The sequence below is a fragment of the Ailuropoda melanoleuca genome, chromosome 7 (genome assembly GCF_002007445.2).
Source record: "Ailuropoda melanoleuca isolate Jingjing chromosome 7, ASM200744v2, whole genome shotgun sequence".
Classification (NCBI taxonomy): Eukaryota; Metazoa; Chordata; class Mammalia; order Carnivora; family Ursidae; genus Ailuropoda; species Ailuropoda melanoleuca.
In genome coordinates this window covers 34,375,746-34,393,221 of record NC_048224.1, presented here as the reverse complement: position 1 = coordinate 34,393,221, position 17,476 = coordinate 34,375,746, and the positions used below count along the sequence as shown (strand labels likewise).

The window sequence follows — 17,476 nt, the reverse complement described above, 5'->3', positions numbered from 1 at the left end:
TTTCATCTTCCATTTATAGCTGCACTGTACAAAATAGTAGCTACTAGTAAAATGTGGCTCTTTACATTAAAATTAATTACAATAAAAATTTTAGTTTCTTAGTTGAACTGGTCATATTTACAGTGCTGAAGAGCTGCCTGTGTGTAAGTGGCTACTGTGTTGGACAGCACAAATAGAACTTTCCATCACTGCATAAAATTCTGTTGAACAGCACTGCCCTAAAATATAAGCTTTTGGGGCTTTTTATCTTCTCATCCCCAATGGCACATTGTAGATATTTAATGAAAGCTGATAAAAATGCAACAAGCACTGAAGCAAAAGAAAGCAGAAAAAAGTTTAATTTTTAGATGAGATATTCCAGGTGCTTTTATAAGAACTTAACTCAGTCATTCTATACAGAACATACAATCATTTCAACATACAAGTTACTCCACCACTTTGAATACTCTATTTTAAAGTTAAAAAGTTTCTAGATTAAAGTTTAAAAGGCTTTGTCTTGTTTCCAAGGGTAATGAGGCAATATGCTTATTAAAACACTGGTTTGCAGAACTCAGTACATTTTAAGTAGTTCATGAATGTTCTTCATCTGTAACTTAAAGGTTAAACCTGAGGAATTAGAATTTTTATTATCAGAACTGCATAGCAAAACCATGTCCAGATAATAAACAAACCAAATAATCTACAGATCAAGATAACCTGTAAACCATTTAATAAATCCAATTTAAAGCAAAACAAATGTTAGGAGAGATACTAAATGATATCCAGGTTAGCAAAGTTTTGAAATGCTTTATCATATTTTTTTTAAATACAACAAAAGTTGTCAAATGTTAAGTGGGCACATACACCTAATACCATTTATCCCGTGACAACAAACTGCTGAATATTTGGTTGTTTGGAAATAATTATTTGGGCTAAATTCACTCTGCATGTGGCACTGAGCAATCATAAATTGAAAGTGCAAATGCCTGAATGGAAACATAGCTTAAATCATTTATTTATGCTACTATTCTACACTGACACGCTAATGCTGTGAGAGACGTTTGTAATTGTACAAAGTCTTGATATAGAGTAATAAGCTTGATGAGGAAAATACAAAAAGGCCACAGGTCATGCACAAACTAAAGAATGTTAAAGGGTATTTGTTCAGGTAGGTTGTTTTTTTGTTTTTTTAAAATCCTGGTGATACCACTTTAAGCACATGTTTTACAAAAAGAAAGAGCATCTAGAAGTATCCCAACACTTAAATCCATTATTAACTGAAAATAATACCTTACATTTACATAGCATTTTACTGTGTTGAAGCAATTTCACATACTCCATTTCATTTTATTTCTCACTAATTCTCACAAATGTGAGGTAAGCTGAACAAGTTACAATTATTTTATGTAAGGCAGTGGAGGCCCAAAGATGAGAAATGATTTATGTAGAGGTCATAGATCTAGCTGGTATATGGTAGAGCTAAGTGATTAATTTTAAATTTAATTAATTACTTCAAAAGAAATGAAACCAAAATACTTTTTAAATTATACCCAGAAATCTCAAAGACTAGTGGTTTTTAATGTAAATTGCTCTAAAACTTTGTATCTTATAGTATGAATTAGTTACAAATTTGATTTTAAAGAGTCTCCTTTAAATGGTAAATTAGACTCTGTGCTTTGGTACCTTAGAGATACTGAAAATGTTAAAATATATATATATGCATTCTCGTAGCCCTTAGGCTCTCCAAAAATTTCCAAAGCTAATAAAAAGGCCTTTTAAAAACCACTCACTTACTATTTGACTTATTTTAGAACTGGTCCAAACTTATGAAGCTCCAAGCCAAAGCAAACACATTCACCCACCTTCTGCCCTACATACTGTGAAATCCTCCACATGCCTATTCCCAAGGACCAACTTACAGTGAATGGGTATCATTAAGAAAATATATCAGGTTAAACTAACATAGCTCAAATGATTATGAATCAAAAGTCAATACCCTATTATTGACCCAAAAATAAGAAACACTGTTTTAATTTAGTGACTGGGTAGTCTGGGAGAAAAGTACCATGGCAATCTCTGTTATTTATAAGCCAGTACTAACCTTTATATGGCAAGTCCAAAAATATCTTTTCAATAAAAACAACATATACCAAATGCAATCCATTTAAACTTCAAATTACTCAAAAAGCTTTACGTATTTACATTAATCAAATATTCCAGGTAACAAAGCATATCAGGTCAAAAATATTTGCATAATGTGAATACTGTAAGATACACACAAAACTAAAACTATACCGAACATGAGGTAATCATTCTGTAATGATAAAGGAAACATTCATGATCTATTATAATGTTTCAGTACCAGCATTATGAAATATACATTTTGGTTAAAAATACCAAATAACTTTATGGTTACTCAGGGGTTGAGTAAATTTATGCTGACTATACAGTTTCCTAAAAGAATATATCCAGTTTAAAGTAAAATCAAGGAAGAAAGTTTTCTATACCCATTTTATGTGACTATATAAAAGTTAACCATATTATAAGCAGTTAATTTGAATTTTTTATAAACTATAACAAATTTGCTTTTTAAAATTTCTGACTTATTAACAAAACATTGGTTTTAAGATACGAATTTTGTCACACTCCTCAAAAGTAGCAAAACTATATGCACAGTAAATCAAACTTCACTTATTATGGAAATCTAAATATAAAGCATGGCTGCCATATCCCAGACACTTAAATATCTGTTCTATGAATTAGCCGATGAATGGACACTGATCTAATAAATATGGGATTTTTTTAAAAGAATTGTGATTAAAAATTTTTTAAATAAAAATAATTATGATGATTTGAAAATATAGTCCTTAGTATTTTTAGCCTGGAATCCACAATATTTTATAGTAAGAAGTCTACAATGTCCTCTTCCAGAATTTATACTCTTTGAAATAATCATTTTCCATGTATATCCTTTTCCAATTTTTTCCATGTTTTCAAAACCAACAAAAATAAGTAACTATAGTTTTAGAAGTATAGCTAAGTCATGAAATGGAGTATGTTAGCCTTATTAAACTCTTTCATTACAAATTATTTACTTTTATTATTTGTACCACCAAGGATCAATCACAAAAAATTCAAATTATACATGATACTGTTCATACTTTAATAAATGAGTACATAAAACCAAGACAACATGTTTCTTTAAATGATAACATAGGAAAAAATTACTGTTTGCAGAACAAAGTAGGCCAAGTCTAGCTCTACAGTGGCAGTTAACGGTTTGTCGACATGGTACAGATGCCATCAATAAAACCCATGTACAGACAGGCACACCACTAATACTTTCATTTTGTTTACCTACACCTGGAACCTTCAAAGAATCACTGTATATTACATTTCTATGTGCACTCAGTTATTAAATGCCTGATATATACATATTTACCAAAAGTTAAAGACATATGTGACATGGTAAGCCCAAATAGTCAAAATGAATTCTAAAAAAAATTCTTTTCTAAAGTGCTTAAGGCAATTCCTTTATTTCTTTACCAGTTTACTGAAACTGATCTGGGATTCAACTGCTAAAAGAGAAATGCAATACTAAATGCATGTTTTTATAAGAAAATTTTTTTATACCTGTGATACATCCATTACCGTCAACCTCTCATGCATTTCTTTTACAGAAAGCAATCATGTTTGACCTGTCAAAACAAAGAGTAAGTAAACTAATAAAGAATGTCTGAAAGGGTATACTGTCTTCCCATAATGCATTAAATTGAGCAAATAGACTCAATATTTTTTAATTCAAATGACAATGAGAATGTTATATATTATCAAGTTAATAGTTACCTTAATGTGGGACTATTTAAATAGGCACTATCGTTGATTATTTTCTAGTTTGAAAATGAGGGTGGCAAACTCTTCCAGTTTAACTTAACACGTATAAACTTAAAACCCTACACATTTTTGTTCTTTATATTTAGAGACCTTTAAGAAGCACAGTAAGAGGAAAACCTCTAATAACTGTTATTACTTCAAATGAATTTTCAAATGAATATTAGAAAATTTTATATGAAGGTTTTCAAATGATGGCATGAGCACAGGAAAGAATCATATGCACTTCTCCATACGCCTGCAATAGAAGGCCCTCACCAGTATAACATAATGGTCTCTGGCTTAAATATCAGTTGACACTGCATGGGGCATGGAGCAAGAGCACGCTGAGAGGAAGAAGGCACTGAATTAAAGAGAAGACACAATTACATAAGACATAACAGTAAAAATTTTATACAAGAACTTCTAGCTTTTTCCGTGTCATTTTGCTAAAATATACATGTGTAACTGTTCACATTAAAGCAGCTCCACCACCAAATTACTGCTTTCAGATTTGACTCTATGAAAGAGAATTATAACCTGTTTCCTTAGGTCCTGAAATAATCCCACTGTAGGGAAGAGAACACCCAAAATTTTTTTTCAAAATCTCTAGGAAGAACAAAAACCAAAATTATACTTGTTTGGGGAATCAAAAGGATATCTATTGACATATTCTCTCAACTGCCTTATAGTTTTTAAAACTACCAATATGTCATGAGCCAATGGTGCAGATACAAATGTCTTCTGGAAAAATAATAACCAGTTCAAACAAAATTTCCCATTTAGGTTTGTTTTACCAAAGAACAAAACATCCTATCAGTAAGCAGTAAACTTTAAGATAGAATGAGCTATACCTATTCCACAGACCTTTCTGTAAAAGGCAACTCAGCTATAAGCAGCAACAGTCACTTCTTGGGAGAAGGTTGTCATAACACAATACACTTAAAATGAGAATGAAAGAAAGTCAACATGAGAAAGTAAAATCCAGAGACCACTTAAAATGCTCAAGGGATTCTTAAATACCGTAATCACAACTTTCAGTTTGGCTCAAAGAACTTGTATTACCAATTTTAATCAATTTTTAAAAAATAGGTATGTTCTGCTCAATAACCATGGGTTTTACTCATTGTTTAACACATTTTCCCTAAGTTTGGGAAAGATTCTTCTATGATGATTTTTTGGAAGAATTATACCCCTTTAGAAAATAAATAAAAGTTGCGAAAGGATTAAAAGAAAAATAACCTCTGAATAGTTATGCTTGAAAAATTCATGTGGCAAGTAAATCAGAGATATGTAGACATTTTCCAAAATACTTGTTTAAACCATTCCAAATCTTATTAAAAAGCAGACAAAAATGACTTCAGTATAGTTTCAGGCACCTCCCTTTATAATCTATCCTTCTGAGATAAAACTTAAATGGTGTAGGTTTTTCCACCTTATATATAACTTTAATAAAATTTCATTCCTACTTGAAATATTAAAAGTCAATATAATTATCAATTATTACCAAATTCAAGTGGGAATTTTACCAAGATAACTATTAAAGGTAGTAAACTAGACAACAAAATCAGAAAATAGAAAGCTTTTAAAAAATCTTATCCATCATCCAAAATGATGGAATGAAAAGAGTCCAATTAAACAAGGCAACATATAAAGCATATATCCCTTTGCCACTGCTAGTGCAACAGATAAAAAACTAATTAGTGATTTTAAGGTACTATGTCTAGAAACTCTTCCTATCCACTCTATTTTAAGTGATATTTCTAAAAATCATGGTATTTGGAAAAGAAAATGATACACAATCTAGTCAGTAAACAAAAGAGGATAATTTAGCAAAACTCAACTTATTCACAAACGGAGAAAAATAAACCATTGTAAGAAAACCTTTCTAGCATCCCCAATTATTTCAATTTTTAGAACACCTTAGAAGACTGTATTTTTTTAAAGCTTCACTGTAAGAACGTAGTAATAGGTAGTGATGAGATAAAGAGAAAGTACAGAGGAAAGACAAAAAGCGTTAAATGCTTTCCTCTCAGGTCCTAGGGCTACCATATGTAACTAAACATATTAGAAGAGCCAAAGTAATCCAAGAAACACAAAAATGAGTTTCTATATGACTATTTAAACACTGCCTTTCTTCCCATTTACTCTTCAAAACATCAGTTTCTTGCTTGGTATGTGCTTGCTTGATGATACTGCATAGTAGGTTCCTATGAGTACTTCGCATCAGATGCTTAATGCTAGCTAACTCATTCCAGGCCTTAAAGCAGAGCGTAGCAAACCTGATTTCCGCCACTCATAAATTTCTGTGATTAGTCACTGCACAGAAAAGGCCACCCAATCAGAAGGGGGGTAAACATATTCTGAGTAAGCATTACTGAGTAACATTGTTTAGGCTGCTAGCTGAACCAGTCATTCCATTTTCACTTTTCTGAAGTGTTCTCACAGCACTTGGAACCTGCATCCCAGTATTCAAAGAAAGTCCACCACACCAAACCTAAGAAAAGACAAAACAAAGCTTCAGTCAGCTTTCAAATCAAATTAGAACTTAGGTGATCCTTAAAGTTCCATTTGAAAGGAAAAGGCAAATGCCACATATGTGAACGTCAACAAGTTCCAAACTGATAACCTTCATATTTGAACTTTGGGGAAGTGGAAAGGCTAACCCAAAAGTCTTTTAGAAACGCCAAGGCCTGGGGCGCCTGGGTGGCACAGCGGTTAAGCGTCTGCCTTCAGCTCAGGGTGTGATCCTGGCGTTATGGGATCGAGCCCCACGTCAGGCTCCTCTGCTATGAGCCTGCTTCTTCCTCTCCCATTCCCCCTGCTTGTGTTCCCTCTCTCGCTGGCTGTCTCTATCTCTGTCGAATAAATAAATAAAATCTTAAAAAAAAAAAAAGAAAGAAAGAAACGCCGAGGCCAGAGGAAGTCTTTGTGGTAGCAGAACCCACTGGAGCTGCACATAATAGAAGGAACTAAGGGCTGCAGAAATTGAGAGATTAAATTTTTAGGATTAATAGGCAAAAGATATTGGCTATTATTACTGATGCTAACCTTCACAACCAAGAGAAGTGCACAAAGAGCCAATTTCCTTAGATTACAATGAAGTGTGGCCCAAGACTATAGGAATCTAACACTCCTGTGTTAACAGAGTAAAATCCATTATTTTCTTCCCTAACTTGTTAACAGTAAGGACTCTTCTGTAATTCTTTAAAGACTTCTGAGAAAAATGCAAATGGCAATATCCAGATAAACCATATTGCGTTAGTCTGTTATCATAAATGTGAATAAGTTTATGAAAGATGAAACTGCTTTGCTTGTAAACAGTACATAGCATTTAATAAGGTGAACAATAACTGATTTGGAACAGACTCAAAAGAATTAAAATATGAAAGAATGGATCATTTAAATTATGATCAATGCCTGGCTTATAGCAGACATAGCTTGAGACAGGGACCTTCTAGAAACTGCTAAAGTATTCCCACCTTCAGTTATATCCTAAGTGTTCAGTATTCACTAAGTGATTACAGTACTGAACCAAAGAATTTATTGACCTGTGAAATTTATAGCTGTATGATTAACATTCCAAATTTTTAAAACTAGCATGATCAGTAATAACAACTCCCAAAACACAAAAGCAACTCTGTGATTATAAAACCACTATAGTACTTTTTTGGAAATTATGTAAGTGATTTACAAACCTATTTACTCAAAACATCTAGCACAAAGATTCAAGGGCAAACCAATGAAGAAAGGTTAGCTTCTTCAGTAAATGGCACTGGAACACTTGGAATCCATATGCAAAAAAATAGATCTCAAACCATACCTGGTACCATATACAAAAAATAACTCAAAGTGGATCACAGACCTAAATATGAAACCTAAAACCATAAAACTTTAGGAAGAATGCAAAAGAAAATATCTTTTTAAACTTGAGTTAGGCAAAGCATGATCCATAAAAGAAAAAATGGATAAACAGGACTTCATTAAAATGAAAACCTTCTCTTCAAAATGTTCAGAAAATGAGAAAAGCCACAAACTGGGAGAAAATATCTGCAAAACAGTTATTTGATAAGGGACTCATATCCATCATACATAAAGAAATCTTAAAACTCATTAATGAGAAAACAAGTAATCCAATAAAAAATGAACAAATAGTAGATACTTCATCAAAGAAATTATACAAATGGCAATAAACACATGAAAAAATGCTCAACATCATTTGTTCTTAGGAAAATACAAGTTAAAACCACAATGAAATACCATTACATGCCTAATAAAATTGCTGAACAACAAAAAATCTGACAACATCAAATAACAACAAGGATGTGGTGAACTGTCATATATTGCTGGTAGGAATGCAAAAGTCATACAGCCATTCTGGAAAACATTTTGGTAGTTTCTTTTAAAGTTAAACATGCATGCACTTTCAACATGATCTAATATCCTCACTCCGAGGTATTTACCCAAGAGACATGAAAACAAATATTCACACAAAAACTCATTTGCAAATGTTTACAGAGCCTTTATTCAAAATCGTCAAAAACTGGAAAGAATCCAAAAGTCCTTCAAACTGGTAAGTACATGAATAACGTTTGGTACATGCACGGTCAGCAATAAACAGACATTCATCAGCAATAAAAAAAGAAGGGACTACTGATAAACACAACATTGATGAATTTTAAATGCATTATGTTACAGAATCAAAAGTCTACATACCATACAATCCCTTTTCTGTAATATTCTGGAAAAGGCATAACTAGAGAGACTAAAACCTGGTTAGTGATTGCCAAGGCTGGGTGTGATGAGAGAGGTCCACTACAAAGGAAGATGACTTTTCTAGGGTGACAGAAATGTTCGATGTCTTGATTATGGTGGTGTTACACAACTGTATGCATTTGTCAAATCCCAAAGAACTGTATACTCCTATAGATTATCCTCAACAAGCTTAATTTTAAAAAGACAATCAATCTTGCACACAAAATATTTGTTACCTAGTTAATAAAGCCTTCAATGAAGGAAAAAAAAATTCCAACCAGTCTGAAAATACATTTCCTAAAGCATCTTACAACACTTACTAATGTAATTATGGTTTAATTATTTGGAATGAAAAGTAATAAACTCACACTATATGCCTATTTGAGATAGACTCAAATTAAACATGAAATCAACCCTTTGAGACATAGGGGGAAAATTACTTTAAGTTTCATATGGTAAAAAAATTTGTCCCTGATTGATCTACTTGGAAAAACAGCCAACAACATGTAATACATCAGAGGTTTATGGCAAAATACTAATAATAAAACCTTCCTCTAAATCCCTAAGTATTTTTCTTTGAACAATAACTTTATTCACTGATCACTTTTACCTTTTAATGAAAAAACCAAGAGTCTTGGTTATTATAAATTTAAGATTTTAGGGTATCCAAAGTGAATTACCATTATCAATTGTGAGATTTAAAAGTATTGTATTTTAAACCCACATATGCCCTGAATACTTTCTCCTCATAGTTGAGAAGCTACAGTCAGGGTAATGATGGAAGAACACACATACTAAACATTCCACCAACTCTGCAATGGAAATATACCATTCTAGAAGAACCCCAAATTAAGGAAAGCTCTAGCCAGAATAATAAGGATCTCAACTATATTGCAGAACTCCCCACAGTAGCCCAAACTTACAGAGAGGATAAAGGAGTTGGAAGAGGCAGTAACATCTGCTTAATAAAAAATAAATTCAAACCAAGTTTCATTTTGTGTGGAGAATCATGACTTTTCCTTGTATAAATCAACCTGAAATTGAGTAGTCCTGAAATTATGTGTGTGTGCATATATGTGTGTCTGCCTACCACACGTGGACTGTCATCTAGTATTTTACAAAGATGACACCGCACTGCAAGAAAAAGGTGATCCTCTCAATAAACAGCCCTAGAATAAGCAGATATCCATAATGAATTTAAGAATTCCTTACACTTAAGTTGATCCCAACTTCATACCAAACATAGCAATTCTACCTTGTACTTGCGTTGCAAATGCAGCCTACATCTAAAGGTACAAGGAAAAGCTTTTAGAAGAAAACAAGAATTTTTTCATGACTTTGTGGGTGAAAAAAGATTTCTTAAGTAGAACACAAAAAGTGCTAACCATAAATTTTTAAATTGATAAATTGAGCAAAATTAACAACTTTTGTTCATCAGAAGACACAAGGGAAAAGGAAAGCCAGAGTGGAAAAGAAATTTGCAATACATATATCTGGCAAAAGACTCACGGTATTTAAGAACTCCAAATCAATCAATAAGAAACAGGAACAGGACTCAATAGAAATACAGATAAAGGACTTGATCAACAATTTCACAAGAGTATATCTAAATAGTCAATAAACATAAAAAAATGCTTTCAACAGCACTAGTCACCAAGGAAGTGCAAATGAAAAACCACAATTTAATATATCATACCCACTAGAAGGACTAAGACCTAAAAAAGATACTACACCAAATTTTGATAAAGATGTGGAAGAATCGAATGCTAATATACTGCTAGCAATAAATTAGCATAACCAACAACTTTGAAAAACCCTATGAGAGTTGATTACACACATACCATACCACCTAGCAACCCAATCTTAGTTATATACCCTCATGGAAATATATACATACATTTACCAAAAGACATGAATAAGAATATTCATACCTATTTTATTTGTAAATGTCCCCCAAGGGGAAACCACTCAAGAACCCAACAGATATGTAAATGATGAAATAGTCATACAATGGGAAACCATAAGAATGCATACTACCACATAGAACATGGATAAATCTCAATAACATAAAAGATATTGCAGGATTCAATAACAAAGTTAAAAAGGAGGCAAATTTATGATATTAAATGATATTAATTATGATATTAAATTTATGATATTAAACTCAAGATAGTAACCGTTTTGCTGGCTGACCAGTACGGGCTAGAAATAGGGGGCTTATGAGGTTCTGCTAATGTTCCAATTCTTGACCTAGACACTGGTTACAAAAATGTGTGCAGTCCTATGAAGATTCATCAAACTGCATTCTTTTTTTTTATTATAATAATATTTTTTTATTATATTATGTTAGTCACCATACAGTACATCCCTGGTTTTTGATGTAAAGTTCGATGATTTATTAGTTGCATATAACACCCAGCATTCTTATGATTTGCATACTTTTATGTAATAATATTTACTTCAATAAAAACACCAAAAATATACAGACAATCACAGATTTGGGAGAGGTAGATTAGAGAAAGAAGTAAGAATATGGGAAAAAACTTCTGGTGGAAAAAAGACAGTCTCTTCAATAAATGGTGCTGGGAAAATTGGACAGCTACATGCAAAAGAATGAAACTTGACCACTCTCTCACACCATACACAAAAATAAACTCCAAATGGATGAAAGACCTCAATGTGAGACAGGAATCCATCAAAATTCTAGAGGAGAACATAGGCAACAACTTCTATGACATCGGCCAGAGCAACCTTTTTCACGACACATCTCCAAAGGCAAGAGAAATAAAAGATAAAATGAACTTATGGGACTTTATCAGGATAAAGAGCTTCTGCACAGCCAAGGAAACAGTCAAAAAAACTAAGAGACAGCCCACGGAATGGGAGAATATATTTGCAAAGGACACCACAGATAAAGGACTGGTATCCAAGATCTACAAAGAACTTCTCAAACTCAATACACGAGAAACAAATAAACAAATCATAAAATGGGCAGAAGATATGAACAGACACTTTTCCAATGAAGACATACAAATGGCTAACAGACACATGAAAAAATGTTCAAAATCATTAGCCATCAGGGAAATTCAAATCAAAACCACACTGAGATACCACCTTACGCCAGTTAGAATGGCAAAGATAGACAAGGCAAGAAACAACAATTGTTGGAGAGGATGTGGAGAAAGGGGATCCCTCCTACATTGTTGGTGGGAATGCAAGTTGGTACAGCCACTCTGGAAAACAGTGTGGAGGTCCCTTAAAAAGTTAAAAATTGAACTACCCTATGACCCAGCCATTGCACTACTGGGTGTTTACCCCAAAGATACAGACGTAGTAAAGAGAAGGGCCATATGCACCCCAATGTTCATAGCTGCATTGTCCACAATAGCCAAATCATGGAAGGAGCCGAGATGCCCTTCAACAGATGACTGGATTAAGAAGCTGTGGTCCATATATACAATGGAATATTACTCAGCTATCAGAAANACTAACGAAGCATCGAACTTTGCATCGGAATCCGGGGATGTACTGTATGGTGACTAACATAATAATAAAATTTAAAAAAAAGTAAAAAAAAAAAAAAAAAGAATATGAAAAAAAAAATAAGGTGTTTGGCTTCCCCAAATATATAGCACAGATTGTTCTCCTTAAAGTTGCCAAACCAAATAAAATATAAATTAGGTACTAACCATGAAACCAGGTAGTACTGGCTGAGTAAATTTTGTCTTAAAGGAATACAACAACTGCTTTGAGCTTGCATCATAGAAAGAGAGTTGACCTAAAAGAAAAAAAAAAAGCACCTTATTTATTATACAAAAACATTTAATTAAATCTAACATATCATCATGGGTAAAAATAATACATATTTTAGTACATTTTTTGGTTACAAATTATAAGGACTAATCTCAGAAATTCTCACTTGAAAATCAGTAGTATACATGATTAAGAAAAAGCCCAAATCTAGTTTTCTTTCCTGATTTTCAGGATCTCCATAGTGTATCCATAATCTGGCACTATGCTACTTATTCAACTATAAACAATGTATTTTATCATTATTTAACAAATGGTTTCCTTAACTAAGTAAAAACCAGGCTATTTCTTCCTCATTTTTACTATAACGAGTCTCTCTACCCAAATCCTATCATCATTTAAGGCTTACTTACAAGAAAACCTTGTCTTCTAAACACTTGAAGCCATACTCATTCCAGTCTCTGAAATCATAATTATCACTGCTTCAGCTTTGTTAATGTTTAAAATACCCTCACAGTCTGTCTTTCAACATGATCATGCGACTAAAATAACTGTCTTTCTGACCACCTAACTGTCCAACCTGATGGACTCCTTACATCTGTTACCACTTCTTGAAATTCCTGTCCCATGACTTCTCTGTCTCCTTTTCTCCCATTCTGAATGTAGATGCTTTTCCAGGTTCTGTTTTCTCTCTACAATGTTCCCTTAATGACTTAGCTGCTACCAAACAGAGAAGAGAAACTAATATTTACGTCTACCATTAAAGCACTGGGTTCTTTACATACAGTACCTCAAAACATTAAGCAACCTATGCATGGTCACGAAGTTAGTAAACAGCAGAGCAGTAACATGTAATTGTTCTGTGCAATCTTTAGGAGCCACTCTGTGGTGCTGTGTCTAACATCAAGCTTCAGCTCTGCTTCTCTTCTGAGTTCTAACACTGAATTTCTAAGTATTAGCCAGCCATGCCACATGGTTGTCCTGTTGGCATCTCATCTTTCCCCAGGACTATGTTCCCCATGCTGCAGATAACATACCATCCTCTTGCCCACACTGACTGGAATCTCAGTCATCTTCAACTCTTCTTTGTTCACCCTTCAATCCATATTTAGCTATTGGGTCCTATGAATTCTACTTCTCAGAACCTTCAAATCCATTCCTCCTGATTCCCCACTGCTCAGGCCCTTGTTACTACTAATCACTCAACAAACACTTATTAAGGGCTTACCATGTAAAAGCACTTGCCAGGCAATAAGGATATAATACCTAACAAGATAAACATGGTCCTGCTTACGCTGCTTAAAGACTGACTCCTGAAAAATCTTACCCTAGATCTGCAATCTCTTCCACATTTAACCACTTACTCTCCAATATTCTAAAATTAGATTATCATATGACTATAGTTTTCTAAAATGCACAGAAACCCCCTTCCCTCAACTACTATAAAAAAGATGAGCCTATTATTATTTTTCAAGGCCCTCAGAACCAGATTCCATCCTAATTCACAACTCCTTCCTATACGCTATGCTCTGGGCTAGCAATTAGACTTCTCACTAGTATCTCTGAGGAACCACAAAGTATGAGAAAAAGAAGTTGTTAAGCAAAAGCTATCTTGAGAGCTGAAAAAGAAAAAAGTGTGTCAATAATAACATGTATCCTGGGGAAAATTATTTGTCTGATTCAAAGTGAGTAAGTAAAAAAGAATGCAGCAAAACTAACATGTCATCACTAAAATGAAATCAAGCCAAAGTTAACTTTTTTCTTTTGAGTAACTAGGTAGAAGGCTCAGCAAATTATTTGGACACAATGTTACTTAAAATGGTAAAATTGGGTTTTATTAGCTTAAAGTGTCAACTTGGAGAGAAGTATCTAGGGAATTACTTTTGTTCCCTAGTTAATAGTTTCATCTTCAAAATTTTTATAGGAGTGCCTGGAAGGCTCAGTCGTTAAACATCTGACTCTTGAATTCGGCTCAGGTCATGATCTCAGGGTCATGACATTGAACCCTGTGTCAGGATCCATGCTTTTTAGATGATTTGAACAAAAGTTTTCAAAAAGCTTGGCCAAATCTATTAAGATGAAACCATAAGAGATTCTTAACTATAGAGAACAAACTGAGGGTTGATGGACGGGAGGTAGGCGGGGCAAATCAGTGATGGCCATGAAGGAGGGCACTTGTGATGAGCACTGGGTATTATATGTAAGTGATGAATCCCTAAATTCTGCTCCTGAAACCAGTATCACACTATATGTTAACAATGTAGAATTAAAATAAAAATTTGAAACAAAAGAGAAAAAGAAACTTAAGGACAAATGTAATATTCTTCATTTGAGTTTAAACAACAAAAACAACTCTAAACTGCCTAATATATGGGGGGAAAGGCAATTTGACAGAACTCCATGAAAAAAGATCTAACAGATTGGGTGGCTACAAGTAGACCACCAGTGCTATTAAGTCCTATTACTAGAAACTGTGCTGCCAAATCACATGTCCTGTGATGGTCAGAAGTTGCATGATCTACTTTCAGAACCAAGCTTTAAGAAATATTTTGACACAGTATATAACCACAGAAGCTTATAAATATTTGGAAAAATTAAGCTGTAAGGAGAACAGCTATGGTACAGAGACTGTAGTCAGGAAAAAGAGCAAGAGAAGCAATGTTAACAGTTTTTAAACAAATAAATATTGTCATGTAAATGTGGATTAGGGAACATAATTCTGTGTTTTTCCAGATGACAAAATTTGACAGCAGTCTCAGAAGTTATTAAGAAACAAAGTGAGTCAATTTAAGAAAAACCTATTACTGCGTACTATCCAACAGTGAAATAAGCTGCCTTCTAAGACAATAAGCTCCACATTAGAAAGTTCTTCAAGCTCAGGAGTGACAACTACATACAGAGATTAACTGTAAGAAGGATTTTATACCATATGACGGATGGATTGGGCAATTTCTAAGGTCCATTCCAACTTGAAAAATCTGACTCCACCACTCTTTACAGGTAATAAAATAAGGGCAGGAAGGAATTAAAATGGACAGAAAAAAATGTTAATGCTTCAGACTAAAATTAAGAAAATCATTCCTTCAGATTTATTAAGCATATTATAGTGCTCGCTTCGGCAGCACATATACTAAAATATTACAGATGAGCGCTTTTGTAACGCTTCAGGGCAAACATCACACACCTTCCAGTCAATTCTATAGCTGAAATTCTATAGCTGAATTATGTTTGTGATCAAATCCTAGTAGGTCAAAACACTCTGACCACCATATTAATGGTAATCGTATGTAGACAATTACCAATGAAAAGTACTAAAATATAAGCAACTATGACAAAATGACTTTTGAGATTATCAGTAAACTTACCCCCATCAAAATCACAAAATACACCTATTCTCTCAGGAACAGTAACATCCAAGGCTTTGACTTTATTATTATGCTTTGCTGCAAATGTGTTCTGTAGCCAGTTGTTGACATGGATACACCAACTAGTGTTTGTCTTTCCTAACTGGTCAAATTTCCCTAAAGTCTTGTATGCTACTCCCACACTGTAGGATTTACAATCCTTCTGGGCCTTGACCTCCCAATAATGTTGTCCACTTTCAATAGCAGTGTCTCCTGCAAAAGATCAGAAAGGTAAATTTGGCTCTAACTTTTTCCTTATGAGTCACATAGGTTTTTACCTCTCATCCCATAAAATGGCACAAAAAATCTGATTCAGAAAAATAACCATATTAACACACAAACGCTAACTACAGAGTATCTGCCATAACTTTACTTGTACGTTTACTACTAATTTTTCTGATTTATAAAAGGCTTTAGAACTTTTCTTCCTTACTATCTCCTCAAAGATATGCATATACACAGAGCACTATGTAAAATGAAGCAATCAATGATTAGACAATGTGAAACCTGCCAAAAGTAATCAGGCTTCAAGAGGGAGAAACTCTGGCAAATATTCATTCAGTACACAGGCCACTCCAGCTCTAAGTGAGTGAAAAGCCCCCAAGTGTGACCGTGATGTCTTTAATATTAACTGACATAAAGAAGACTATGTTTATCCTACCCAGCACTGTGTATGATTCCCCAGTAAAACGATCTCTGCTGCCTCTTACTGCTGGTGGCCTGGAGCCTATGGATGTCCGTTTGGGTGATGGTGTGCCACTTCTATATAAACAGGAAAAAAAGAAAAAAAAAATTCTATGTTATAAATATTTCACAAACTGAAATTACAAATCATGAAAGGAAACTTTGAAAAGATGTTTAATTATGTTGCACAAATAATACCATTTAATTTTAACTGAATTATTATCAGAGTTGCCAAGTATAAACACTGAAATGTAAGAAGTCATTAACACAAAGCAGGCTGAACACTAATATCATGCAGACTGAACAAAGAACACACAGTTGATATTAAGAAACAATGCCAAAATGAGACAAGATAAAAAGGAAAACAAAAGAACCAAAAGGAAGAACTCAAGAAACATAATGGATTATAGAGTTTACATTTCTTGCAGTTAAATTTAAATTTTTAAATGGCAAAAATATGATTATAATGAAAACTAAATAACCTTTTCATAAACAGCAGGTGTTTTTTGTTCTGGATCTTTTCTTCTTAAAAAGAAGAAATTGGAAATGCCCAAATTCATGCACAGGATAATATAAAATATTATAAAGCATTTCTCCTTCTAAAATGGACAAGATTCAACCTGATTTCCCCTTATATCAAATTGTATGATATGATAAACAGGACAGTATTAGGCCTTTCACTAAATCTCAAAAACACAAAATAAATCAAAACCTAAAGATGCTTAAAAAATAATATTTCAATTATATTGCATAACAGCATTAAAAAATTATAACTTACCAGTAGTAAAGAAATAAAGGGAAAAGCATGGAGAAAAGATAAACAAACATAACTATTAAGAGTGGCAGCTGAAATTTCAGAGAAAAGTTACATAAGGAGGACTCTTCCATTGCAGCATTCTAGACTTCCAACCCTAAGAACATTTTTGCAAGCAGTACAACAGCTGTTACTGTCCTAGGTCAAACATGATCCCTCCCACCTCTTCCCTTTAACAATACCTTTGCAGCTTGACTGTGTATATTAAGGCTCTTTGCTT

The 17,476-nt window shown here is 33.5% G+C and overlaps 1 protein-coding gene across 6 annotated transcripts in view; it reads right to left on the bottom strand.

The window, feature by feature from the left end:
- Positions 1-310: 310 nt before the first annotated feature.
- FSD1L (fibronectin type III and SPRY domain containing 1 like) overlaps positions 311-17,476 on the bottom strand; it is a 65,927-nt gene continuing 48,761 nt past the window's right edge. For 3 of the 6 annotated variants that reach the window (XM_034664220.1, XM_011235322.3, XM_019808385.2), the window contains 4 exons: positions 16,420-16,520; positions 15,720-15,971; positions 12,294-12,382; positions 311-6,346 (listed from right to left, as the gene is read on the bottom strand). In XM_034664220.1, the coding sequence (XP_034520111.1) occupies positions 6,224-6,346; positions 12,294-12,382; positions 15,720-15,971; positions 16,420-16,520 (565 nt within the window). In that variant the 3' untranslated portion in view covers positions 311-6,223. The remainder of the gene's footprint in view (positions 6,347-12,293; positions 12,383-15,719; positions 15,972-16,419; positions 16,521-17,476) is intronic. The other 3 variants (XM_034664221.1, XM_034664222.1, XM_019808386.2) reach the window with 2 other exon arrangements.